At 37.5% G+C, this 16,868-nt stretch overlaps 1 protein-coding gene across 1 annotated transcript in view; it reads left to right on the top strand.

Moving 5' to 3' along the window:
- KIAA2012 (KIAA2012 ortholog) overlaps nt 1–16,271 on the top strand; it is a 306,316-nt gene extending 290,045 nt beyond the window's left edge. Inside the window, exons 24-26 of the mRNA XM_053713277.1 lie at nt 12,288–12,460; nt 12,827–13,046; nt 15,376–16,271. Coding sequence (XP_053569252.1) covers nt 12,288–12,460; nt 12,827–13,046; nt 15,376–15,550 — 568 coding nt within the window. The 3' untranslated portion in view covers nt 15,551–16,271. The remainder of the gene's footprint in view (nt 1–12,287; nt 12,461–12,826; nt 13,047–15,375) is intronic.
- The last annotated feature ends 597 nt before the right edge of the window (nt 16,272–16,868 follow it).

Genomic DNA, 16,868 nt, shown 5'->3' with positions numbered 1-16,868 from the left:
AAAGGGTGGGCCTCATGGACTCTTGCTAATATGAAAGAAATTAATTTATCAGGTAAGTTCTTACATAAATTATGTTTTCTTTCATGTAATTAGCAAGATTCCATGAGCTAGTGACGTATGGGATAATGACTAACCAAGATGTGGATCTTTCCACGCAAGAGTCACTAGAGAGGGAGGGATAAAATAAAGACAGCCAATTCCTGCTGAAAATAATCCACACCCAAAATAAAGTTTAAATGAAAACATAAGCAGAAGATTCAAACTGAAACAGCTGCCTGAAGTACTTTTCTACCAAAAACTGCTTCAGAAGAAGAAAACACATCAAAATGGTAGAATTTAGTAAAAGTATGCAAAGAAGACCAAGTTGCTGCTTTGCAAATTTGATCAACCGAAGCTTCATTCCTAAACGCCCAGGAAGTAGAAACTGACCTAGTAGAATGAGCTGTAATCCTCTGAGGCTGAGTTATACCCGACTCAACATAGGCATGATGAATTTAAGATTTCAACCAAGATGCCAAAGAAATGGCAGAAGCTTTCTGGCCTTTTCTAGAACCGGAAAAGATGACAAATAGACTAGAAGTCTTTCGGAAAGTCTTAGTAGCTTCAACATAATATTTCAAAGCTCTAACAACATCCAAAGAATGCAATGATTTCTCCTTAGAATTCTTAGGATTAGGGCATAATGAAGGAACTACAATTTCTCTACTAATGTTGTTGGAATTCACAACCTTAGGTAAAAATTCAAAAGAAGTTCGCAACACTGCCTTATCCTGATGAAAAATCAGAAAAGGAGACTCACAAGAAAGAGCAGACAATTCAGAGACTCTTCTGGCAGAAGAGATGGCCAAAAGGAACAAAACTTTCCAAGAAAGTAATTTAATGTCCAATGAATGCATAGGTTCAAACGGAGGAGCTTGAAGAGCCCCCAGAACCAAATTCAAACTCCAAGGAGGAGAAATTGACTTAATGACAGGTTTAATACGAACCAAGGCTTGTACAAAACAATGAATATCAGGAAGATTAGCAATCTTTCTGTGAAAAAAAGAACAGAAAGAGCAGAGATTTGACCTTTCAAGGAACTTGCGGACAAACCTTTATCTAAACCATCCTGAAGAAACTGTAAAATTCTCGGAATTCTAAAAGAATGCCAGGAAAAATGATGAGAAAGACACCAAGAAATATAAGTCTTCCAGACTCTATAATATATCTCTCTAGATACAGATTTACGAGCCTGTAACATAGTATTAATCACAGAGTCAGAGAAACCTCTTTGACCAAGAATCAAGCGTTCAATCTCCATACCTTTAAATTTAAGGATTTGAGATCCTGATGGAAAAAAAGGACCTTGCGACAGAAGGTCTGGTCTTAACGGAAGAGTCCACGGTTGGCAAGAGGCCATCCGGGCAAGATCCGCATACCAAAACCTGTGAGGCCATGCTGGAGCTACCAGCAGAACAAACGAGCATTCCTTCAGAATCTTGGAGATTACTCTTGGAAGAAGAACTAGAGGCGGAAAGATATAGGCAGGATGATACTTCCAAGGAAGTGATAATGCATCCACTGCCTCCGCCTGAGGATCCCGGGATCTGGACAGATACCTGGGAAGTTTCTTGTTTAGATGAGAAGCCATCAGATCTATTTCTGGAAGTTCCCACATTTGAACAATCTGAAGAAATACCTCTGGGTGAAGAGACCATTCGCCCGGATGCAACGTTTGGCGACTGAGATAATCCGCTTCCCAATTGTCTATTCCTGGAATATGAACCGCAGAGATTAGACAGGAGCTGGATTCCGCCCAAACCAGAATTCGAGATACTTCTTTCATAGCCAGAGGACTGTGAGTCCCTCCTTGATGATTGATGTATGCCACAGTTGTGACATTGTCTGTCTGAAAACAAATGAATGATTCTCTCTTCAGAAGAGGCCAAGACTGAAGAGCTCTGAAAATTGCACGGAGTTCCAAAATATTGATCGGTAATCTCACCTCCTGAGATTCCCAAACCCCTTGTGCTGTCAGAGACCCCCACACAGCTCCCCAACCTGTAAGACTTGCATCTGTTGAAATTACAGTCCAGGTCGGAAGAACAAAAGAAGCCCCCTGAACTAAACGATGGTGATCTGTCCACCACGTCAGAGAGTGTCGTACAATCGGTTTTAAAGATATTAATTGAGATATATTTGTGTAATCCCTGCACCACTGGTTCAGCATACAGAGCTGAAGAGGCCGCATGTGAAAACGAGCAAAGGGGATCGCGTCCGATGCCGCAGTCATAAGACCTAGAATTTCCATGCATAAGGCTACCGAAGGGAAAGATTGTGACTGAAGGTTTCGACAAGCTGATATCAACTTTAGATGTCTCATGTCTATCAAAGATAGAGTCATGGATACTGAATCTATCTGAAAACCTAAAAAGGTTACCTAAGTCTGAGGAATCAATGAACTTTTTGGTAAATTGATCCTCCAACCATGATGTTGAAGAAACAACACAAGTCGATTCGAATGAGATTCTGCTAAATATGAAGACTGAGCAAGTACCAAGATATCGTCCAAATAAGGAATACCACAATACCCTGTTCTCTGATTACAGACAGAAGGGCACGAGAACCTTCGTAAAAAATTCTTGGAGCTGTAGCTAGGCCAAACGGCAGAGCCACAAACTGGTAATGCTTATCTAGGAAAGAGAATCTCAGAAACTGATAGTGATCTGGATGAATCGGAATATGCAGATATGCATCCTGTAAATCTATAGTAGACATATAATGCCCTTGTTGAACAAAAGGCAGGATAGTCCTTACAGTTACCATTTTGAATGTTGGTATCCTTACATAACGATTCAATATTTTTAGATCCAGAACTGGTCTGAAGGAATTTTCCTTCTTTGGTACAATGAAGAGATTTGAATAAAACCCCAGTCCCTGTTCCAGAACTGGAACTGGCAAAATTACTCCAGTCAACTCTAGATCTGAAACACATTTCAGAAATGCTTGAGCCTTCGCTGGGTTTACTGGGACACGGGAAAGAAAAAATCTCTTTGCAGGAGGCCTTATCTTGAAGCCAATTCTGTACCCTTCTGAAACAATGTTCTGAATCCAAAGATTGTGAACGGAATTGATCCAAATTTCTTAGAAAAAACGTAATCTGCCCCCTACCAGCTGAGCTGGAATGAGGGCCCCACCTTCATGTGGACTTAGGAGCTGGCTTTGATTTTCTAAAAGGCTTGGATTTATTCCAGACTGGAGATGGTTTCCAAACTGATACCGCTCCTGAGGATGAAGGATCAGGTTTTTGTTCCATGTTGTGACAAAAGGAATGAAAACGATCATTACCCTGGAAAGAAAGGGAAAGCAGAGTAGACTTAGAAGACATAACAGCATTCCAAGTCTTAAGCCATAAAGCTCTTCTAGCTAAAATAGCTAGAGACATATACCTGACATCAACTCTAATGATATCAAAGATGGCATTACAAATAAAATTATTAGCATGTTGAAGAATAAAAATGCTATGAGAATACTGGATGTCTATTTTTACACATATTAACAAAATTTTAAACACCCAACTTATACCTAGTCCAGAGCTTATAATGTTGAGCCACCCCGCTGAAATTACCTGTAAAATAAGAAAGCATCTGTTCCACATATTACTCAACGCAGCTAACCAGCTAATACCGAGAAAATGGAAGTCAGCAGTCACTCCTACCATATCAGAATGGATAGCCTTGGTGGAAAAAAACCTTTTGCTAGAAAGATTTCACTACTTAAAACTGAACCAACTAGCACTCTACCATGACTTAATGTTTATATGGGAATCATACAAATTCAGTAGATAACACTAGTAACATTACTTGATGGCGCCACTACAGATTCTTGAGAGCATAAAATGACAACACCATTAAGCTATACCACCTTCTTTCTTTTCCCACTCTTTTCTCTTTTCTCATTCTATTTCTACTTATTATAAAGAGCATGAGACAAAATACCACGGATATATAATCTCAAATTGCATTCATGGCACTGAACTGTTGAGAATTGAACTACGGATGCCTCCCCATTTTGAAAACTTGGGAACGTATAAACTGAATACAATTGGACTTAGATACTCTGTGACCCCAAGGTCCTTAGCAAAAATGTGCAGAGACTTGAAGCTAGGGGCATCCTGAAAAAAATGTATTTTGTATCAATGTGCATATCAATAATCTAATTGTATTACATCTCACTTGATCTCTGCCTTTATTGTTATTGTAATGTTGTAAAATTTAATAAAAACTAATATATAAAAAAAAAAAAAAATGCTATGAGAATTATGATCTGTTACTTGTTGCGCTAAAGCTTCTAACCAAAAGATGAAGCTGCAGCAACATCCGCTAAAGATATAGCAGGTCTAAGAAGATTACCTGAACACAAGTAAGCTTTTCTTAGAAAGGATTCAATTTTCCTATCTAAAGGATCCTTAAGGAAGTACCATCTGCCGTAGGAATAGTACACTTAACAAGAGTAGAGACAGCTCCATCAACTTTAGGGATTTTGTCCCAAAACTCTAATCTGTCAGATGGCACAGGATATAATTGCTTAAAATGTTTAGAAGGAGTAAATGAATTACCCAAATTATTCCATTCCCTGGAAATTACTTCAGAAATAGCACTAGGGACAGGAAAAACTTCTGGAATAACTACAGGAGATTTAAAAACCTTATCTAAACGTTTAGATTTAGTATCAAGAGGACCAGAATCCTCAATTTCTAATGCAATTAGGACTTCTTTAAGTAAAGAACGAATAAATTTCATTTTAAATAAATATGAAGATTTATCAGCATCAACCTCTGAGACAGAATCCTCTGAACCAGAAGAACCATTATCAGAATCAGAATGATGATGTTCATTTAAAAATTCATCTGAAAAATGAGAAGTTTTAAAAGACTTTTTACATTTACTAGAAGGAGGAATAACAGACATAGCCTTCTTAATGGATTTAAAAACAAAATCTCTTATGTTATCAGGAACACTCTGAGTATTAGATGTTGACAGAACAGCAACAGGTAATGTAACAGTACTTAAAGGAAATATTATCTGCATAAACAGTTTGTCATGACAAAACAGTACAAACAACAGCTGGAGGAATAGATACCATAAGTTTACAGTAGATACACTTAGCTTTGGTAGCTCCAGCCCCAGGCAGGGATATTCCAGAAGTATCTTCTGACTCAGCTTCAACGTGGGACATCTTGCAATATGTAATAGAAAAAACAACATATAAAGCAAAATTGATCAAATTCATTAAATGACAGTTTCAGGAATGGGAAAAAATGCCAGCGAATAAGCTTCTAGCAACCAGAAGCAAAAAATCAATGAGACTTAAATAATGTGGAGACAAAAATGACGCCACATCCTGAACGCTGACACTTTTGGCGCAAAAGAACGTCAAAAATGACGCAACTTCCGGCGACACGTATGACGCCGGAAACAGAAAATAATTTTTGCGCCAAAAAAGTCCACGCCAAGAATGACGCAATAAAATGAAGCATTTTCAGCCCCCGCGAGCCTAACAGCCCACAGGGAAAGTCAAAATTTTTAAGGTAAGAAAAAAATGAATTATTCATATGCATTATCCAAAATATGAAACTGACTGTCTGAAATAAGGAATGTTGAACATCCTGAGTCAAGGCAAATAAATGTTTGAATACATATATTTAGAACTTTATATAAAAAGTGCCCAACCATAGCTTAGAGTGTCACAGAAAATAAGACTTACTTACCCCAGGACACTCATCTACATGTAGTAGAAAGCCAAACCAGTACTGAAACGAGAATCAGTAGAGGAAATGGTATATATAAGAGTATATCGTCGATCTGAAAAGGGAGGTAAGAGATGAATCTCTACGACCGATAACAGAGAACCTATGAAATAGACCCCGTAGAAGGAGATCACTGCATTCAAATAGGCAATACTCTCCTCACATCCCTCTGACATTCACTGCACGCTGAGAGGAAAACCGGGCTCCAACCTGCTGCGGAGCGCATATCAACGTAGAATCTAGCACAAACTTACTTCACCACCTCCATAGGAGGCAAAGTTTGTAAAACTGATTTGTGGGTGTGGTGAGGGGTGTATTTGTAGGCATTTTGAGGTTTGGGAAACTTTGCCCCTCCTGGTAGGAATGTATATCCCATACGTCACTAGCTCATGGACTCTTGCTAATTACATGAAAGAAATGGAGAATATGTAGTGTGAATAAAGTTAGTGGCTTGTCAAGAGACTGCTAGCGATATTGGGTGATAAGTTATGGAATAAATAAAGCCAGAGTGAAATCCTGGATGTGTATCTGCATCAGTATAATAACACCCAGCTCTATACAAAGACACAGTACTGACACTGGCACATGCGTATAGCCAGACAAGGGCTGGTTATAGGATCAGTGGTATCTGCATCAGTATAATAACACCCAGCACTATATAATGACACAGTAGTGACACTGGCACATGGGTATAGCCAGAGGAGGGCTGGTTTTAGGATCAGTGGTATCTGCATCAGTATAATAACACCCAGCACTATATAATGACACAGTAGTGACACTGGCACATGGGTATAGCCAGACAAGGGCTGGTTTTAGGGTCAGTGGTATCTGAATCAGTATAATAACACCTAGCACTATATAATGACACAGTAGTGACACTGGCACATGTGTATAGCCAGACAAGGGTTGGTTTTAGGGTCAGTGGTATCTGAATCAGTATAATAACACCTAGCACTATATAATGACACAGTAGTGACACTGGCACATGTGTATAGCCAGACAAGGGCTGGTTATAGGGTCAGTGGTATCTGCATCAGTATAATAACACCAAGCACTATATAATGACACAGTAGTGACACTGGCACATGGGTATAGCCAGAGGAGGGCTGGTTATAGGATCAGTGGTATCTGCATCAGTATAATAACATTCAGCACTATATAATGGTGTTTTTAATTTGAAATGTACCTTGGTGTCCTTCACTAAGGTCTTTACTTTAGAAAATGTCTGCAACAGCCTTGGTTCGTGCCTATCCCTGTAGAGTATCCTTATATACATGATTAAGTATGTATGTACCAAAAAGAGGGGAGAAAGGAAATTAATGCCAGACATTGAAAATGTCAGAATCAATGTTGAAACCATTGGGGACATGAGACCAAGGGGTAAATATCCAAAAGGCCTCCCTCCTTGCCAAGAGGATGTCTAAATTGCCCCCTCTTATCTTAACTTGTTCAATTACATGTGCTGAAAGAGCCACAAACAAAATATCCATAAAAGTCAACAACTCTTCACTGCATTTGAACATACCTGTATATGACAATTCCTGTCTCAGAACTCATTTCCCAGTTATACTTTATAATATACACAAATAGGGCAAATAAGAAACCTTCTTTCATGTTGAACTGGAATAAATACATTGGTAAGAATGTAGACACAGTGATGACCATTGCTGTAAAAAAAATGGACAAATAGGTACACTTGTGCATATTTAATTCTAATGCCAAGGTTAAACGGAGCATTGACAGATTCTGAAGATCTAGTTACCCTCAGGTGATATTAATTATCCTCTAAATCCATTTCATATAATCCTTACCAGTTAAAGTTGCTCAAAGAATATACGACAGCCCGGTCTCATAAAATGGTACGCCAAACGCAGAAACCAGCTGCATGTTTGTTAATAGAAACCTTAATTGTCCCAGGAATCCAAACATGATTAAGGGCTTGCAGCAAAAATCAGAAGGGACAGTCAAGTCCAAAAAAAACTTTCATGATTCAAATAGGGTATGTAATTTTAAACAACTTTTCAATTTACGGTTGAAAGCTAAACCTAGCAGGTTCATATGCTAATTTCTTAGACCTTGAAGGCCGCCTCTAATCTGAAAGCATTTTGACAGTTTTTCACCACTAGAGGGCACTAGTTTACGTGTTTCATATAGATAACATTGAGCTCACGCACATGAAGTTACCTAGGAGTGAGCACTGATTGGCTAAAATGCATCTCTATCAAAAGAACTGATATAAGGGGCAGTCTGCAAAGGCCTAGATACAAGGTAATTACAGAGGTAAAACGTGTATTATTAGAACTGTGTTGGTTATGCAAAACTGGGGAATGGGTAATAAAAGGATTATCTATCTTTTTAAACAACAACAATTCTGGTGTTGATTGTCCCTTTAATTAATCAATTGATTAATTAATTTAAATTAATTTCATGTATAGGGATTTATAAAACCAACATGTGACTAGTTGATGTGTTTGGCTGTGTGAAATTCAAAAGCAGCAGCTCAAATCAGCTAGCACTGTTCTGTAGATAATTACATAAGGTGACATGCTTTACTCCTCCCGAAAATGTTGTTCATTTAGAGCACTGAAAGAACATTGTAAACTAGCAATTATACCATCCATAGCTTAAATAGGAATCTCATTATTGGAAAGGATGAATTGGCAACTGGCATACATAGCACTCATATTCCCAGGTGAATGATTGAATTGGTATTATGAAATAGGCTAATGATTGGTGAGGACTTAGTCCTGTATTCATCTTATAACACTATTTAATTATGATGCATTGTTTTATACTAATGCATATGCTGCTTTACTCCTTTAACACCTACACATTCTAGAGTATTCAATGATTGGTCTTATATCCATGCCAAAAGTGTATTTACTATACTGGGAGAAGTATTAAAGGGACACTGAACCCAAATTTTTTCTTTTGCGATTCAGATAGAGCATGAAATTTTAAGCAACTTTCTAATTTACTCCTATTATTAAATTTTCTTCATTCTCTTGGTATCTTTATTTGAAATGCAATAATTTAAGTTTAGATGCCGGCCCATTTTTGGTAAACACCATGGGTTGTTCTTGCTGATTGGTGGATAAATTCATCCACCAATAAAAAAGTGCTGCCCAGAGGTGTAAACCAATAAAAAAAAGCTTAGATGCCTTCTTTTTCAAATAAAGATAGCAAGAGAACGAAGAAAAAATGATAATAGGAATAAATTAGAAAGTTGCTTAAAATTGCATGCTCTGTCTGAATCACGAAAGAAAAAATTTGGGTTCAGTGTCCCTTTAATAAATAATAATTTTCAAATCCCAAATCACCATAATAGTCAAAGCAATGGAAATCGCCTCCTACCTAAAGGGCAATACCAGCCCTCATTTGAAAGAAGGTTAATCCATTCACTCATATGAGGAGTATTTTGTGTGCATGTGTCTTGTAGGTTGTCTTTATGGAGCATTTGAAAGAAGACAGATTAGGGCAAAGTCTGACAGCTCAAAAAGTGCATTCCAAAAGGTTGGTGCTGTGCAAGAGAAGTCCCGCAGTCTAGCATGGGGCAAAGTAAAGTTCAGAGCGAGATTTCCTCCAGGCCCGCTCAGCAGTGAGGGATCATTTTTGCAAGTAGCGTGTCAGCTGATAGTGCCAGGGCTGTAATTAACGGCGTGGGGTATGTGCAGTTGGGGAGGAGCAAGAGTGTCCAGTGCAGAGGAGAGAGTATGGATATAGTGGACTGTAGCAAGATCAGGGCAAGTTATAGTGGAAGTATGAGGATGCAGATTTCTACAGGTACTTGGCGAGAAGGAAAAGTGAGTTTAGCTGAGATATTAAGATTATAGGCGAGCAGGTGGTGGTCTGAAATGGGAAAAGGGTAACAGGTGAAGTCAGATATAGAGCAGAGGGGGGGGGGGTACCAGGTCCGTCACGGTGAGTAGGAAATATTGTGGATTGTGAGAGACCGAAGGAGGATGTGAATGAAATGAGTTTAGAGGCAGCAGGGGCAGATGGGTTGTCAATGGGGATGCTGAAATCCCCTAGTACTAGAGTCAGTATATTTGTAGAGAGAAAGTGAGGAAGCCAGGCAGTAATGTTGTCGAGGAATTGGGTGGTTGGTCCAGGAGACCGATAGATACCACTATATGTGCACTAAAATTAGGCAAGTGAGCTCTCTTTTGACAAAGAGTTCTCTCTTTATAATCTCTTTATAATCAAGAGGTGCATGGTTAGGTGGCTATCAGGTGTTCTCTGTGGGAAGAGCCATAAGCATATAGAACTAAAATTAAATCACGGGGTGCTTTACCCCCCTCCCACACACACACACACACACATAATACCTAGTGGGACATAAGAATCCTTAAAGGGACAGTTCACTCCAAAATGTTCTCCCATTTAAATTGTTCCCACGGATCCATTTTACCTGCAGGAGTGCATTAACTTGTTTACACATAGCTCCTTTACCCCCCCCCCTATTTTGGCATTTGAAATAGCTAATTTAACATATGGTATCTCCACCTATACTGAAAGTTTCTATACTGGAGTCTATGCTATTGAATAGACTAAGAAGTAAACACAACCAGCATTAGAACTTACACCCCCAGTGAGGTACAAGCTAGTTAAGTAATACAATTATAATTTTCCATTGTTCTCTCTATGTATTGAGCTTTAGTTTTCCAGACAAATATAAGATATGGAAGCAAGAGTGTGTACACAAAGTTATAGCATAATGATATCTGATATTACCTGAAACTCAACCCATTGTAATAGGCTGTGGTTTAAAAGCACAAAACCAGCTACTTCATATACAAACCTGAACATGCAATTTCTCATACATTTTACACTGCAGCTGGTATAACAAGTCATTGAAAATACATTAATATAAAAGCAATTTTACAGTGTACTATCCCTTCAATTTAAGCGGTAACCCTGGACTTTTAAGTGGCTGTGTGTCCTTCCAATTACCAGGCGATTAACAACAAGCAATACCCCACAACACTTGTCCTATTTCCAGATTTTGATAGCTCTAAAGAGGCCTTAGAAATATATTGCAAGGCCGCTCATTTGAAATAGTGAAGTCCTCATTTTATTGTGTTATTGATGTCAGTGCCTTATTTATTTATTTTTTGAGTAAATAATAAAGTCAACTTTCTAAATAAGTGTGAAAACTGTGTCAGTGTAAAATGAATGACATTCTACAAAATTCAATTTGAATTATTTTTGGGGGGTTTTTTGACAAAGGTTTTTCCCAGTGATAGACCAGTGAGCCTAATACCAGCATGCACTGCAGCATGCCAGTATCTACGCTCCATTTGTATACAGTCACTGTGACTGGCTGTCACGTAATTGTATACACAGTAATAGTCATATTTGACTTTGTTACTGCACTGTTGTTGGATAGCCTCACATTCAGGCATCCAGCAACAGCATGAGATACACGCTGATTGCACTGTAATAGCTCATATAATTGAGGTACCCCAATGACAGGAATGTGATTACTGAGACATCCCTGTAATCCATATGCTGAGGTGGCCTCCACAGTGCTATTTCTGCAAAGCCTCACTCATGAAGCAACTGACAGTGTGAACCCCTGTAAGAGCCCAAGACATAGCTGCATGGCGTCCGTCATTAAGGGGTTACAATATCAGAAAGGATACCAGTCTTCCACTTAAAATAAAATCCTGCACCTTCAGAGAACTAATGGGTAATCCCAAAGCAAAAACATTTTAGAGAAACTTGAGGTTTGTGGATCTGATAGAAAATCCCAGGGAAAACTTGTCTCAAACCATTTTGAAAAAATGTCCAAAAAGTAATATGTTTTGGTACAATATATATCTATATATAGGTATAGTATATAGGTATAGATATATATTGTACCAAAATACCATCAGATATATGTAAAAATATGTATTTAGGATTAAATAGAACATGTTATTTTGAGGAATACGTTAACACGCAAGCAATATTCTAAGTTCGGCTTTTAGCGCACATTGGGTTAGCTTGCAAGCGACAACTTTTTACTTTCAACTTGTAATACGAGTGTTTCCGGACGCTTGCAAAAAGTTAACTTCTAGTGGAGTTAGCATGTGAGCGAGAGCGATAAATAGTGCTCCACTCATAATCTGGCCCAAAATATAGAATTTTATTACAGTTTTTGGCCAAGTGGCGATAAGACCACATCCTTTCTAAACTTGCCTTGCTGGTTTCTGACACTGCATACAAATTATATATATAAAATGCCCATGTCTTGCATAGTTGTTAATGCTTCCAACACTAGATTATTTGGAGGTTTCGATGCCAGCATTGCCCATGGATGTCTAAATATAATTTTGTAGCCACCAACACAGAAGCATTAAAGCTTAGACTAAATAATTTTCTTGGTTAGATCAATGACATGATAAAGACTTTCCACTTTTTCCATCACCACTTGATAATTATGAATCATATATTTTGCAGCATAGACTATAAATAAAGCCATGTGAGTCAAAATGTCTTATACCCCTTATTTTAGCCAGAAAAAACAACAGCATGAGGAGGAGAAGTTTCGCCAGGAACAGGAAAGGCAGCGTAGATTGCAGCTGGAACAGCAGACACTGGAGCGAGCACGTCAGCAACAGGAGGAACATCGCAAAAAGCTGCAGGAATTGCATAGGAGGAAGCAGCAAGAGGAGTTGGAGAGAACAGGTAAATTAAGATGGTTGTAAACCCCACAAGCATGAAAAGTGTCACATAAAGTCATACACCTGCATAAATATATCATATTGCAGAGATGCTCAAAACTGCTATGTCTAGAAATGATATATAGCTGATGAGACGACTACAATACTTTGAGATACCTGAAGTTAGTAATATATAAGATTTTGTTTTTCAAGAGGTTCAGGCGTGATTAGTTCTGAGTTCTACTCACAACAAAGTGATTGTCTTTATTTGAATGAAACAAAAAAATGACAGATGGGGGAATTTTTAGGGAGCTGAAAAGCAGAAAACCCAATTTACAAGTTGAGTCCTATGTTGTTAATATGCAACACTTTAAAATATATATTTTCTTAGAATTGGAACGTCAAAGGCAGAGAGAACAAGAGCTTCAGGAAGCAGAAGAGCGACGGCGACTACTGGAAATGGAAGATGAGGAGCGGGAAGAATATAAACGAAACAAAAAAGAAAAGGAGGAGGAAGCAAAACGTCAGGAGCAAGAAAGGAAACAGAGAGCAGAAGAGGAAGCCAGGGCTATACTGGAAGAGGCGCAGAGACAAGCCCAGCTGTTAGCTAGGTAAGTGGAACTACTGTACACTTGAGCTATTCCTAGCAAAGAAAACATATTTTCACTAAGGTATTATCTGAAGCTACTTTTGATATGTATAGTTGACGGTTCCATGACAGCAAAATAGACTAGGATTTCTTGAGCCTCTCCAGCTTCACCAATTCCTAATTACCCCAATTAAAGTGATATTAAAGGTATATGAAACCCACATTTTTGTCTTTCATGGTTGAGATAGAGCATGCAATTTTAAGCAACTTTCTAATTTACTCCTATTATCAATTTTCTTCGTTCTCTTGGTATCTTTATTTGAAAAGCAGAATGTAAGCTTATGAGCCACCCCATATTTGGTTCAGAACCAGGGTAGCACTTGCTGATTGGTCCATGCTGTATCTGAATCATAAACGTTTAATATCCCTTTAATTGGGGTTACTGAAGAGCTCTGTCATTTGGGATCTTATCCAACTGTTATACACACACTATGGGCCAGATGTCCTAAAGATCGCTAGTCTCAGTCTCACAACTCTCAATAACAGCCTGTTATAAAAAAAAGTGGTCTGACCCTCGCTGTCTAGACATGTGCCTTCCATAGGAAATTATAGGGCTTGCTGCGTTTTGAACAATCCAAGACCATCGTTAGTAAATACGGATCTCGGTAGTGTGAGGGGGGGGCATTTTTTTCAAAGCATCTTTACACAACAAATAGTGAGCATTCAGTAAACACAAAACAGATTTCTGTTTTGTAATAATCTATCACAGAACATGAAGTAGATTTCTTACAATTGCTGATCTTGCCACTGAAAGGAAGGCAAGACAGGTATGTGTGAAAAGGTTTACCTAAGCTTTTAGAAATTGTTTAGAACATTAGAACATCCGGGACAAGTTTTCCAATTATAATACAGGTTACTTCTATGGAACGTTCATGAAACTCTCATGGAACGCCTATGTATTCTCTATGTATGCGATCACGTTGTTAATAAAGAACAAAAAAAAATAAATAACACCTTAATAATAAACTTGAATGAGTTGAGGGATTGTGGGTATATTATACATGTGTATGTGGTGTGTTATATTTATGTATATTTTGTATTTTAACTAAGTTTGTTATTTAAATTAACGTTTATAACTTTTGCCATGTTCTTTTCTTTTTAGTAACAAGATTTTATGTATTGTATATTAATATCCCCTTGAAGACACAAGCTACAGATTTTTCATTTTACAATAGTGCGTTGTTGTTTTTTTTAATTACACTATGGAAAACGTGTTTTTGAAAGAAGATTAATAAAATGTTCGGTAAAGTACGGCTGCAATATTAGAAGTGAACCAAAGTAAGTTCACACTGTACTGAATGGATGTACTTCTAATTTTGCGGTTGCAATGTACCAAAACGTGTTATTACAATAGAACTAAACACTTTCAGTACAGTGTGAACTTGCAGCTGCTAAAAAAAATACAATGTTAAAAAGCCGCCTCTTTTTAAAAATACATTTTGCATAGTACAAGGTTTAAAAAAATGCACTATTGTAAAATGAAAAAGTCTCGACTTCTGCCTATAGAATATTAATATCCCATACACAAAATCTTGTTTCTAAAAAAAATGTTGTTTCTAAAAAGAAAAGAACGACAAAATTTAATATAACATAATTATAACATAATTCTCCAGCTCATATAAGTTTAAAGGGACATTAAACCCACACTTTTTATTTCATGATTCAGACAGAGAATACAATTTTAAACAACATTCCAATTTATTTCTATTATCTAATTTGATTAATTCTTTAGATATCCTTTGTTAAAGAAATAGCAATGCACATGGGTGAGCCAATCACATGAAGCATCTATGTGCAGCCACCAATCAGAAGCTACTGAGCCTATCTGGATATGCTTTTCAGGAAAGAATATCAAGAGAATCAAGCAGATTAGATAACAGAAGTCAATTAGAAAGTTGTTTAAAATGGTATTCTCTATTTGAATCATGAAAGAAAAAATTTGGCTTTTAATATTCATATACTAGTTTAATTACTGTATTGTATAACAATATAACAAAACAAGTTTTATTTTGGTTTACACATGAAAATTGTATTGTCATTCAGTACTGTGTACAGGGATCACCTTTGCAGATGGCGATGCTGCTTTTCGCCTCCCACGGTCTTGGCGATTCTGCCTGCTAACAGCGATTTCATTCCTTTAGAACATCTACAGTTTAGTTTGCTATGCGGATACCTTTTATAACATATCGATATGTAACAATTCTTTGAACACTGGGCCCTATATGAAACACCCCTGGTTACATGAATTCTGAACTTCGTTATAGTATCATATCCCATTTTTGTCCTTGCAGGCAGGCAGCAGCATTGGAGCAGCAGCTTCAGTTTAATCGAGGATTACTAACAGAATCGATTGGTCTGGATCAGACTCAGTCTATTTCAAGGCCTTGGGTTTTCTCTTACTTTGAGTTCCTGCAGCTGCTGGGGTTACCTCTACCCACAGGAGGCGATAACGACTGCATCCTATAAAATCATCTCTGCAAACCCAAGACATTAACTGGATACAGTATAAAAGTTTAACAGAACTAGGAAGAAAATTAATTTGTGTGTATCCAGCATATTATGATAAATGAAACTGCCCATTTGAGCATGGAACAGCGGTATCTTCTCAAACCTAATAGCTTTTATGTGACATCTGCTAATGGCAGTTCAGCAAAGAAATATGCAAAAACAGCATTGTATGTTACTTATTCCGTGTGCAATCCTAGGGTACATAACATCACTAGAATACATGGCTCAGCAGAGTTACTGTTACACCATTTTGCTTATCTATAGTCTAACAGGTCAGATTAATAGCCTCCCGACAAAAAGAAATAACTTGTTGCCTCTATAATCAGTAAGATATGTTCACAGCATTTTATTTCTCTAATAAGCCCCAGCATAACAGTCTACTTATCAGGAGAAAGCAATGTGGTATGCACTAAGTGCCCTATTGCTGCATACACATAAACGATATCTCCGATCCCACATGTATATAATAAATAGCTCCTTCTGAGTATTTGACACACCTGCTAGTACAACACATATTAATGTAATTAGGAAATCCTTTTACAATTATCTTTCAGAAATAATTTATTTGGCTGAGCTTTAAATATAAATACATTTTCAAAGGAAAAATATATCAAATTTGCATTAATGACTACAAACTTGTTCTACTACTGAAAATAATAAAAAAAAATATACCACTCACTGCTGATTTTATCTTCCTACCCTCTTCTACACTCATCTCCAACCCTTTACTACCTCTACATGATCACACAATTCATGCCTAACCACTGAGCCGCTGACCACCCCTGGTTGCTGTATAATTATTTTCTGGTCATTTAAATGTAATATTATTTTATTATTATTATGACTCATTATGTCTCCACCTTTGAGTAACATTTTTACCACCAACAAGCAGATAACATAAAATTGTATTACCAAAGTGTTTTTGCTTTGTAAGACCCCAACACATTTTTACAATAAAGTGACATTCCAAGGGGTATTATAATGTGTTATGTAGGGGTAAAAACCAAGCTATATTAAAATCCTTTTACTCATTGCAAAATTTAAATCTCGACTTTGCCAAAAATTCAAATTCTTCAAAATGTCATATTATTCCACTTCACTGTAAACCTCTTTAAAGCCACCACCTTCAACACCAGTTTTCTATAACATCCACAGCCAGGTGTTGTGACACAAAATGGTGTCTCAACCCCAAATCTGACGAGCTAAAACTTACTTGGATATTAATTTTCAGTCATCTACCTGGCATCAGCTTATGTCTTTAACTTCACTAACCTAG

The sequence above is a fragment of the Bombina bombina genome, chromosome 1 (genome assembly GCF_027579735.1).
Source record: "Bombina bombina isolate aBomBom1 chromosome 1, aBomBom1.pri, whole genome shotgun sequence".
NCBI classification, from domain to species: domain Eukaryota; kingdom Metazoa; phylum Chordata; class Amphibia; order Anura; family Bombinatoridae; genus Bombina; species Bombina bombina.
The sequence above is the reverse complement of the archived record's forward strand: the minus strand, read 5'-3'. Positions and strand labels throughout refer to the sequence as shown.